Here is a 12,481-nt window from a genome sequence, read left to right as displayed (position 1 = left end):
CATCATCCGGTAAATTAACAAATGAAAGGAAAAAATTTCAAAACATGACTTTGTTTTAACAGTTAACATGACAGTTAGAAAAAAAAGACAAGAAATAATATTTTATTATAATCGTATAAATAATATTTATTCAGTCTAATGTATTTTTTATTTAAATTTAGAGACTCAAATAATCGAAACAATTTAATAACCTTGCACATTAGAATATAGTAATAATATATATCTACACTTTAACTTTGACTTAAATTGAAAACAAAATAATAACAAAACCAATGCCTTGGTTGAATTTCGTCTGCTCGCGCATCACGCTAACACATTAATTATAGAATCATTTAAATATCATCTTTTCTTTATTAACTGAGAGTATTAAAAAAATCAGCAATGTTTGATTCATATTCTGATGCAGATGATAGTGAAAAGGATATTGATTATGAACCGTCAAGTGATGATTTAGAAGATGTAGAAGAACAAAACGAAGAATCAAACTGTGAAGCACCTGCTCAAGATAAATTCATCCCTGATAAAATTTACAAAGAAAAAGTGTGGAATAATTTTTTGGCTGATTCCCATTGTGATTCTTTCAATAATTTAAAATCATATGTTAAACTATCCGAAAGCGATTCTTCTAAACAAACTGACTATGACAAATACGAAATTGAAAGTGAAAACAACTATTCTAAACTACTTAAAAAAAATACCAACTCACAATCACATTCAAAAGATTCCTCTAAAGCTGTGATAGGTGTAAAAAGACATTCTATATTGGGTACAGTAATTGGTAAAATTAGTAAAAAAACAAAAACTTCAACACTTCAAAAGTCAATTGATGACTGGAACTCCTTTAAACGTGAAGAAGGTATAGAAGATTCTCTCCGCATATATAATAGAGGCAAAGGTGGTTACATTCAAAAACAGGCTTTTCTTCTGAAATCTGACTTAGCTTCTTTTAAAAAAGAAAGAGAATTAAGACTTTCAAAGAAGTAATTGTTTGTAATGCAATTGTAGAAATAGATAGAATCAGGTTTAATAAATACTTTTGTTGTGATAATAAATTATTTTGTGTTTTAAATTGTGAACAAAAAAAAGGGATATTTCCACCAACTACAATTGCCTAAGTGCAAAAGAGTTTTTTTTTTACTTCCAAAAAAAAAAGTTTGAAAATTACGTAGTGGCATACCTAGGGGTGGCTTTAAATTTTACCCGAATTTCTTTTTTAAAAAAATAAAAATTCTCACATCGTCTGCCTAGTTGGGGCCAAAACTTGCCAATTATTTTGGTACAAATATTGATACATCTTCGGAATAAAATGTATCAAATTGCATTTCTAGTCATAAATGTGCACAACCTTTTGAAGAAAAAAAGGTGCAGTAAGACATTTTAGCTATTTGGAGTTGCTCTGAGCTTAGTTTGGTACTAATCCAATTTGTTGGCTCAAATATATTTTGTTTATTTATTTTCATTATATCCAAATAAAAAGGAATTTACTATGTTTTTTATGGGTAAGTTATATGGGGGTAAGTACCCGCCATTTTTTATGAATAAATAGAAAACACTCCTGTATCCTTTATTTAACTGCCCATTTGTCATAAAAGTTAAAAGGAAGAGTAGGAAAAATATTTAACAATATTAAATCTTTGAACAAGCTAACTGATTGGTTCACATTTACTCCTTAGAATGATACAAGATTTTAGTAGATATTTTTTAGATAATGTGATAGATAATATCACATTACTCACTATATCAATCTATATAAACTCACTTTCTCAAATATTAAAACCCAGGTTGTATTTTGATTTTTTTCCTTTAAAAAAAATCCAATAAGCACTTTTTTATCTGATTTTTTTTTTCTTTTAAAAAAAAACATTATATGATGAAATTTCTTATTTAAAAAGCAAAGAACTCTATAACTTCAATATCTGAACACAAAATGATGTTAAAGTTAAAAGAAAAATTAATAGTGCAGTTAAAATAAATTTTGAAAAAAATAATAAACAGAAAACAGTTTATAAAGTTTTAGTGCTCAAGAACTGCCTTAATATTTATTTTCTCAATCATTATCACCAAAATATGGCTATAGATCTGCATTATCTGTGTAAACAAATGAGGATGAGGTTTCATTTTATTGTTCCATATTTGAACTTCAGGTGATGAATTTATTTTGATTTACTACTTCATTTTGGAAGAAGGTAATATTTTTGGATAAAGATAAAAGTATATAAAATGATTCACAGTGTTTTCATCGCAGAAAAAAAATAGGTGAGAATTTCTCACCCTTTCACAAAAACAGGGTGCGATTTCTAAAAATTAAAAAAAAAAACATAAGATACTTGAAAAAAAGTCACTTCTTTAATTATAATAAATTTTTAAAGCATTGGATATTTTTGCTGCATCATCATATGGAAATCATCAGCTAGTCTCATTAGGTTGCTCAAATGGGTATTTGTTTCGTTTTGATCATTTCTATCCACATTTTTTTCATTTGTCCGTTTCAGAGTAGAAGATATTGACTTTACAAGGGTATTTGTCCATCTTACATTAATGTGCAAAAAATTTGAACGTCTTACATGAAGAAACCTTACCTACGGTAAACACCTGGTTGCAGAGAAATAAGTTCTGAAAGAGGTTCAGAGGGATGGTGTTCTGTTGTTCTTAAAGGTTCTGAACAATACTGGTAATTAGGGAAACTAGGTAATGGGACAGATGTTGAAAATAATGAAAAATACAGGAAGAAAAGTGAAACGGAATTTATTCTGAATGGCTCAATGAGAAATTTTTTTCAAAATGCGAGATATTCGCGTATTTTGAAATTGGCTTATAGAATGCGCAAATTTTTTTTGTGGAAATCATTTTTTAATGCGAGATTCTCGCGCTGTAGTTTCTAAGTTCACAAATTTTTTTTTAAGTTCTAACTAACTCCCCGGCATTACAGTCCATGTTGGACCATGGCCTTGCAAGCAATTTTTCTCCTGTCTCTAGCTCTTTGTTTCCAATTTAGAATCTTAAGATCTTTCTCCACCTCGTCTAACAATCTCTCTGCCGGCCTTCCTCTTTTCCTTTAGCCCTGGCACTGCCCCTTGAATATCTTCTTAGGGCCTCTGTTTTCCTCCATTCTCTCAAGATGTCCTAGCCATTGAATTCTCTTTGCTTTACATAATTGATTATCTTAAGTTCACAAGTCTAAAAAAAAAAATTTATTTATTTTTTTTAATTATAAATCAACAACTAAGTTAAAAGTTGTTAATTAAGATGCTATTAATTTGACTAGGGAGCTTAAGTCACACTAAGACTCTCATGGTAAGGGCCTCATCCCTCACTTCTAATAGAGACGGCAGGGACAGAACCGCCATTGGAGCAGTGCTCAAGGGTATCTAAAATTCAAATATTGTTTAAATTAAATTTTTCTAAATTTCAATCGAAAAATTTTAATTTTTTTTCATAAGTTTTTAAATTTAAAAGGCTGAACGGAGTAAGCTTATTAATAAAATATCAATATGCTATTTTTAAGTACTTTCAAGCAAAAAAAAATATTTCATTACAAATTAAAAGTACAGTACAGGACCCGTTATCCGGAAACCAAAAAACCGGAACGAAATTCGATAAATTTTCCCGCCATTTTTTTTTTTTAAATATTTTTTCCTCTTAAGATTTTAGGACTTTTATTTCTTTTTTGAAAGATGTTTACCTTACCATTATTTTGGAAATAATCATTAGTGTATTACTTCATCGTTTTTTCTTCTTTTTAAGATTATTTTCAAATATTTTTTTTTTTTTTAGTTTGGTTTAACAATAAAAAAACTTTTTTTGTAGCGATTCAGAAAACCGGAAAAATCAGTTATCCGGAATAGCAATGGTTCCGATCGTTCCGGATAATCGGTTCCCTACTGTATCTCATTTTCAGGGATTAACTTGCCCTCACTATCTCAGGGCCTCTAAGAGTCTTGCTTTGCTAATGGCAGACAGCATTTGTCTAGGAATGTGGAGCGTGAGTGAATCCTTCTTTATTACAAAAACCTTTTATCTTTGCCTGGTAAAATAAATTTTCTGAGAAGTAAAATTAAGGGCCAAAATTTTCCTCTATGAGCTTCCTGATTGCTTGAATGCAGTGCTTCATTGCAGATCTTGGTTAAGATTCTGATCTACCAAAAATTCATTGTATCATGCAAATATATTTTGCTAGTCTAGAACTTATAATAAGCTTATAAACTATCCCACATACTGAGCTTTTTTATATAAAATTAACTTGATTTCTTTTGCATAAAAAAAATGCAATCAATATCATTTACTCAACTTCTTTTTTTTTTTTTTCTCATTTATGGTGCACTTGTATCAGCGGAAATTAGAATTCTAACCCATTTTCTCTCTATGCACTGGCTTCATTACCATGTCTACTTCTATAGGAAAGCTTAATTGAGTTTTAATTTTATTCCCTCTTGAATATTTTTACTATTTAACCAGCTGTAAATTAAGAATATACAGCTGGTCAAAATAAAATTAAGAGAAATATATAAAAAGAAGAGAAATGTATAAAATAATCAAAACTGCAACGAGCTGCATATTAAGAATAAATTTTTCGTTGAATACATAGAATGTCTTCCTTTTTGTTGGTGAGAATGTTTTATACTAATAACAATATTTCTAGCAGTTGGCTTCTACTTCTAATTTTTTAGCACTAATAATTTTAAAAGCTCGTCTGAAAATGTTCACCTTTTTCTTAAATGTTGCCCTGGATTTTACACACTTGGTCTTTTATTCGTCGTTCATTCTTTAAGTATATTGAGGTTGCCCACACAGTCACAATCTTAACAAAATGAACTCATTTCTGTCCTTAAGGAAATTAGATTTTCATCAAAACAGCATGACCGATTCTCTAGAACTTTAAAACGAAGAAACAGTTATAAATTTTAAAACTGTCTACATTAGTTTGCATGACTATAGAGTCACCTTATTAAAATAATTCAGTTTTTTTTATGATGATGATGTAAGACAGTCTGGTCATTTTATCCTCCATAAGACAGGAAAGAATAGAATATTTTTTATTAATACTTCGACTTCCTCAAAAAAATCTAAAGATTTAAAATTTATAAACTTTAAAATTAATTTCTAATTTAAAAAAATATTTAAGATCTTTTTTAACCTTATTAGTTTTTCTTATGCTTCTGTTACATGAAAAAGCCTGAAAAGCAAAAATAAAAAAATCACAAATAAACTTATTTAAATGCAAACTCATTCGAAATTTTAAAGTTAGATGCATTGCTTATCTTCAGACATAAGGGTATGTTCCGGCAAAACATACTCTCTTCTCGTGTATAAAGACTACTCCTCTCTCTTTCTAATCGTACTCTCCACAAAATAAAAAAAGAACTAAAACTTTTGCATAAAATATAATTCAAAAATTAATGCCTGCATCAATAAACACCTTCATATCAGAATATTCTTTAAACATGTCTCAAAAATGGTAAAATTTATTATTTTTTGTCCATAAAATTTTGAGTTATAGAGATGAGAGTGGGAAGAAATTTTACTGAAACAGCATTACCAAAAATGAATAAATAAATTAACAAAATATTTAAAAGGGAATAAATTTTGTAATTACAAAATTTCTGTTTCAAAGTGAGAACTAAGTATGATTATGATCAATCATGGAGGTTGGGGAGCAACACGTGTTGGTAATTTAAAAAAATCTGTATAATAACGAATAATACTAGGGTTTTTAACGCACAGTAAATTTTGTGTTTGATTTGAGATAAGTATTTTTGAACCATTTTTAAGAAAATTGTTGGGTGATCAATTTTCAAAATACCTACCAACAGAATTTAAATATTTTACATACTTCTATTTATTTAATTGCAATTTCTTGCACGATTTAAGTAGATATTTTCTAAAACAATGTGGAATGTTATTACGTTATACATAGCAATTTATTAATTTCCGTTTTCTTATGCAAATACCTATGTCGTATTTTAATTCTTTTTGTTCTTAATTAATTAATTTTTTAAAATTATAATTTTTCAATATTTGAGAAAATAACAAGCGCTCAGATTTATCAGACACTTGTGCAGTGTAGTATTAAAAATTATAAAGGACAATGTAATGTAAATTGAAAATAAATTTACAAAATAAAGTCTCACCCTTTTTTTATGAATTTTATAACCTTTATTAATTTTCGTCATGCAAAATTTGTAAATACATTAATTGCAAGTGGCTTTTAGAAAATTGGTCTTTTTAAGTATGAATTTGGTTTAAGATATAAATTTGTTCTTAAATGAAAACAAACAAAATACAGCTTTATTGAAATTTCATAGCTCATAAAATATTTGATCAGTTTTATTCAAATTTTGCATTTTATCATTTAAAGTTACATAGTTTAAAATGATGTATAAATTTAAATTTTTTCGATTATTAATAAATTTGAAAATAAGCAAAAAGTTATTAAATTTGCCATTAAATGAAAACTAGCAATGAAATCGCCATTTAATGAAAAAATGTCATGATCAAGATATTTCACACGGAGGTGCCCTCATCATTTTCTGTTCACCTCCCTTCTAAGGCATCCAGCACAGATTTGTCAAAAATTATTTAGAAGTTTAACTCACCAAAAGAGCCCCCAAATCAGCAATTGATGTAAAAGAGTGGTTTACTGTTTTGAGTTTTTTTTATTTTCTGTTTCATGTTTCAGTCTGTTATTACCATAAAATACCACATTTACAATAACAATTGTGAACATTATACAGTCTTTGTATAGTAAATTTTCATCCAAATTCACTTTCATAACCTTTTTTCCACAAAAAACCAAATGGACATTCTAAACAGACCAGTGACTAAATTTTCTCAATTTTTACCCCTGCCACTAACTATTCAACCAGTGATAGTCAAAATGTACCGCTATCGAAATGTTCTCCGCGAATTGACACAACTTCAGTTTTATTTTATTAATTTTTGTTTAATTTACAAAATTTAGGTTTATAGAAGCATAACTTAAAAATGTAAGTATCAACAAAAAGAAAATTTCGTATACCTTTCAAATACACCAACATACCTCAAAATTATCTGTGATGATTTTACTTGTACTAACTTAAACTCGGAAACCAAAGATAAATAATTCCTAAAGGGTGCTATCCTTCCAATTAATGATTAAGCTAACAAATCATTGTTATTACAATATACTTGCTTTTTACTCTGGAAAACCCTTTCTTTGGGCTATATCTTGAGAACCAATATTTGATAGAAGTTTTATGATTGACAGTGAGAATGTATTTTTGAATGCAAGTACAACCAATTTGGGGCAAATCATTGAGGGTTTTTGGGATCAATTGAGCAATCAATGGTAATGAAATCTAAACAACAAGAACATGATCTTTTCTCTGTTTTAAAGCTGATAAAGTAAGCGATAATATTCCCGATTTCATTATTCTGTATTGTATGTTTCATCATGAAGTGTTAAAACATGAAGCCTTCATTTTTGATATGACAATATAGTATGTAGGTTTAAAAATTTATCTTACATCCACTAAACTTATGATTATATAGAGTACAAGGAGAGCTACTAATTAAATATTTTTAAAAAAAATGTAAATAGAAACAATTACTGAAACCCTGCAGGGTTTAAGCTGAGTCTAAAAATTCATTAGCAAAAAAGCTAAAATCTGAAAAAAAGTTTTAGCAAAATGCTAAAATGCCATTAGGCTTATAAAATTACTTTATATCAAACAAGTACTGTAAGTTATCTGACAAAGAATAGCTTAATGTACAAGAATATCAAAAAGAATACCTATAACAAAAAAAAACACATTTATTATTTATCAAAACATTTTGGTTTATAATTGACAATCTTCCTTTCTTTCATGTTTGCCCATTTTACAAATGCTTCTTGAAAGTTAAATGCACTTTTAGGGCCCTAAATATTAATCATTAACAAATATATATATATCATATATTCTAGCCATTTTTGTTGATCGCTATGCTTCATCTCGTTTGATCACGTTTTTTTCGTGAACGCTAGCGTCATGGTTCTTCTTGCGAAAGATATTTAGATTTTTTCTCCTTCTTGTTTGATCAAGTTTTTTTCATGGATGTTAGCGTCATGGTTTTTCGCGGAAGCCTTTTTTTTTAATGGAATTTAGTAAAATCCTTTAGCAAAAATGCGAAAATGCTTTGTTGAATTTTAGCATTTTTGAGGGGTCTTTTCGCATTTTGCGAAAAAAGCTACCGTAGCGGAAACCCTGCAACCCTGATGATCTATCTTATTTGTAACTGCATTTAAATCAATCATTAAGAATGATTCTGTAATACGAGAGATAAGAACTTTAGAACTAGTGTGAGTACTATCCACAGGGTTCACACAGAGATCAGAAGAAGAAATCCAAGGAGTCCAAAATTTTGAGCACTTATCAAAAATTTCAAAACTTTGTGTAAATGATAACTAGACAGTTTTTTTTTTAAAAATTAAAAAGCAGTTATTATAAAGAACTTGCTAAAATGTATATTTTGCATAAGATTTTTTTTTCTAGCCCTTTTGAAATAAATTTTGACTTTGTCAAACTTCATCAAGAAAAATAAAGTTATCACTTTCACACATAAATACATTTTCCAATTTTAATAAATCTTGTTAAAGTACATAGTACAGATGTTAAAGATTAATGTAAAAACCCACCAATCTTATACTTTTAAATTTGAATACATAAGAAAATCTAAGGCATTTTATACAACAACAAAAAAAATCACAGTAAATCATTACATTTGCTTGTAACATGTAAAATTAGAATTATTTGCTGTTATTTTTTTCTCCTAACTATTGCAATTCAAATTTTTTTTCTTTTAAAGCTTTTTTTTATAGAAAAACTATTAGATTTTAACAGCTAAGTCATATCATTTCGTTTCACTGCTTGGACAGCAAATTCATCAGTGGACTTAGTAAGTTCATCTATGCAGCGCAATAATCTAAGCAGTTTCTAAGGACTAATTTGGAAATCTAAGTAGTTCCAAGTACTCCTTGGATACTTTTTTGTTTCTAATGAGTCTATGCAAATCTGTATCCATAATACTTTACCACCTTTTGTTATTTTTATCTTTAATATTTGGCTGAGTTTGTTTATTTTCATAAAAAAAATTTATGCTTGAAAAATTGGAATTAAACAAAACAAAAATGCATAAAAAAAGGAAAAATTTAAATTATTAATAAGATTTCAACTTAGGAAACATTGCTTGTTCAATTTACCCAATTTTTTTCATTTTAAAAAAAATGGAATGTTTACTTTGCATACTCTCTTTCCACACAAATTAGCGATCCTCAGCTGATTTGCACCAAATTTATTGTTTGTTTATTCAAAACTACATTGTCACTGTCAATCATAAAACTTTCTAACTAACTAAACTATCAAACACTTATTCTCAAGATATAATCAAAAGATAAAGTTTTCCAGAAGAATAAGCAAATAGATTATAATATCAGTACTTTAACTTGCAACTCCATTTAGTTGAAAATTGCTTCTATCTTCAGAGTGGGCAACGTTGGATCAGCTTTTTATCCCTTCAGTGGGTCAATAAAATAAGTACCAAGCATGCTTGGGGACAAAATGCTGAGAGTACCAAGTTTTACTGATCACTCAACCGGAACAACTGCCCCTGCACTCCAGAGCCAAAGGTCATAAAGAGTGGGATGTGCTCAGTAAATTTTGATACGCATAAGCTATTGAGCCAGTTAGTTTAGTTTATTCCAAATATCCATCTAATTGGAATATTTTTACAGATCCTTTACATTTTAAAATGAGCCGACTGTATAATGGAATTGCTTGTGAAATATTTAAGTATGCTTTACTTAGAGTAGTTAAATGTTGGTAAGTAAAAAAAAAAAAAAAAAAAAAAACTCAGCTAAACTCAGCGGCACGACAGCTCATAGACGGCCAAGGCCTACTGTGCCCATCTCAGTTTTCTGGGGTGCAGGAGCAGATGTTCCGGTCAGGTGGTCAGTCGAACGCGGAACCCCCAGTGTTTAGTTCCCAAGCATGCTTATAACTCATTTATTGACCCACAGAAGGGATGAAAGGCTGAATCAACCTTGCCCGGCCCGAGGATCGAACCCAGGACCTGTGGCACAGGAGCGCAAAGCGCTACCACTCAGCCACCGAAGTAAAAAAAATGACCATAAAATATTAGTTTAAAAAATATTTCATTTTTGAAAGAAATAGGAAAACTAAATTTAAAATGATTGCAACATATAAATTCAAGATTTATAAGAGTCATAACTGTTTAAGAAAATATGCAGTATTATTACAATTAATAATTCAAAGGTGATCAAAAGTTAATTAATTTTGCTTTTCTTAGCTTAAAATAATTTGTTTCAACTTCTACTAGAATTGTTCTGCTAAATTTCTACTCTACTTGAATCAATTTCAACTAGAATCCATTTTCTTTCTGTTTGAACAGAAAGAAAAAGAATCAACTTCCACTGTAGAGTAAACACATTGTTCTGACCAACCGAATATCTGTTACATCCCTACATGGTATCAAGGTATCAAAAAAAAAAAAATTCTATAAAATGCAACGCTAAAAAGAAAATTTTTTTGTTGAAATTTCACATATTGTAGATTTTACTTTGCATAACTTCTCTAAATATTAGAATTCCTAACTTTTTCAATGAAAACAGTAAGTCTTAACAATTTTTCAGTCAATATCATACTTCGTTTTATTGTATGTTTCATTTCAACTGTATAGATTTGATAAGTGTTCCACTTTTTTTTAATCTCTGTCATTAATAATTATTTTTAAGGAAATACAGAATATAACTTATTTATAGAAAATAGTTTTTTCAAGCATTAATTTTAATGCTTATTGCAGTTTTTAATTAAACTATTCAACTTTGTTGGCCTTTCTACAACTTACTTTAAAATTTAAACAACTGAGAAAAAAAATGACAAGAAAATACAAGATAAAAAATACATAAAGCAATAATTTAGCATGGAAATTTTTATTCAAGACAAAGGATTATGCTGGTAAAAAGTATATTTTCACAAAGCTGAATAACAGCAATAAAGTTCCATCATTAATTAATCACTACAACTACAGCATAATTTTTCAAATTTAACTTCAAAAAGTGTCAGCAAATAGAAAATCATCTGATTTCAAAGGAACAACAGCAGAAAAAATATATAAATAAATTGAATCTTAGCATTCAATGCACAGTTATTATTCAGATAGCAAAAGATTATAAGTTATATATAGATATATTCCATAAACCAGTAGGGAAAAGTAACTAAAAATGGATACACTACAAAATCACATTACAGAAAATAACATAAATGAACTATATAAAGTGTAATTTTCACTGACTAAAATACAATCACAAATAAACAGTTTCCTGCTATACATTTAATGCTTGGCCTCAGTGAAACGCAAAGTTAAGACACTGACAACTTACAGCTAAAATAACATTTTACTCATATGAAAGTCACTTAACTACTTTACCAAGAAAGTAATACCTTTATTCACAATCTGATGACAATTCTGCGACAGTTTTTAAGCATTCCATGTATAGTTAGTATAACATTCACACCATACATCATTTCATTTTACGTGGTAAAAGGCAGTCTTTAACATATGTTCAGTGACTACTTGACTTTGAATGTGAAATGAGCCACTGCAAGGTGATATCTATGTTATCCTTCTCTTTACAAGATATAGAATAACAACAAATTTCCCTATCTTGAATAGCAGAGAGATTCATTTGTTCAATGATCTCTTTCTCATCCAAGGCGTTTGGCAAGTCGCGCTTATTGCCGAGAACAAGAACAGGAATGCCAGCTAGTTGAGGTTTATCTAATAAATTGTGTAACTCATTACGAGAAGCTTCTATTTTTTCAAGATCCGCGGCATCAACCATATAGACTATAGCATTTACTCCTCGACAATATCGCTCCCACATACTGCGAAATCTCGGTTGTCCTCCTAAATCCCACAGTTTTATCGTAACGTTTCCCCTCGTCACCTTCTTCAGATTGAATCCTACGGTGGGTATCATATCTTCACAAAACTGTCCACTTGAGATAACATTCAAAAACGTTGTTTTACCGGAGTATTGAAGACCAACAAGAGTCAACTCCATTTCTTCCTTCCAAAACAAACTCTTGATCCAATCAAGAAACCTGTTAATAAGAGCTATCATTTTGAGGCAGTAGCAATACTTCAGTGGCGATTAGTATATTTATAAAAATGGAGGATCAATTGAATCGAAAATTTGACAGAAAATGACGTTTAATTAAATACGAAACACACAACTGTGAATCACTCCTCTGTTGATAACAAGCTAGTGTTATTTATTTTCGCCCTTTTCAAGTTCTGTAAAATTATAAAATAACTAATTTATGGTTGGCCAAGAGAATAAGATCTTAATATTTTTCCATTTCATACAAAATAAAAATTGGCAACGCAAAGCTTAAAAAGCGCCATCTATTGGTTAAAACTCAAAACATTGTAAAATAACAAACAA

At 29.1% G+C, this 12,481-nt stretch overlaps 2 protein-coding genes across 2 annotated transcripts; one reads left to right on the top strand and one right to left on the bottom strand.

Moving 5' to 3' along the window:
- The first annotated feature begins 4 nt into the window (after positions 1-4).
- Positions 5-1,052, top strand: LOC107436871 (craniofacial development protein 1-like). The gene has a single exon (XM_016048693.4). The coding sequence runs from the start codon at positions 382-384 to the stop codon at positions 982-984; it is 603 nt and encodes a 200-aa protein (XP_015904179.2). The 5' UTR covers positions 5-381; the 3' UTR covers positions 985-1,052.
- A 9,895-nt stretch (positions 1,053-10,947) lies between these two features.
- LOC107436876 (ADP-ribosylation factor-like protein 8) lies at positions 10,948-12,455 on the bottom strand. The gene has a single exon (XM_016048698.3). The coding sequence runs from the start codon at positions 12,155-12,157 to the stop codon at positions 11,597-11,599; it is 561 nt and encodes a 186-aa protein (XP_015904184.1). The 5' UTR covers positions 12,158-12,455; the 3' UTR covers positions 10,948-11,596.
- Positions 12,456-12,481: the final 26 nt, after the last annotated feature.

The sequence above is a fragment of the Parasteatoda tepidariorum genome, chromosome 8, assembly GCF_043381705.1.
Source record: "Parasteatoda tepidariorum isolate YZ-2023 chromosome 8, CAS_Ptep_4.0, whole genome shotgun sequence".
Lineage (NCBI taxonomy): Eukaryota > Metazoa > Arthropoda > Arachnida > Araneae > Theridiidae > Parasteatoda > Parasteatoda tepidariorum.
Note: the sequence above shows the minus strand (reverse complement) of the source record. Positions and strands in the feature narration are given on the sequence as shown.

What these genes read in the sequence shown, in the direction of transcription:
- LOC107436871 (XM_016048693.4), top strand. Translation starts at nt 382, where the DNA reads ATGTTTGATTCATATTCTGATGCAGATGATAGTGAAAAGGATATTGAT.
- LOC107436876 (XM_016048698.3), bottom strand. Translation starts at nt 12,157, where the DNA reads ATGATAGCTCTTATTAACAGGTTTCTTGATTGGATCAAGAGTTTGTTT.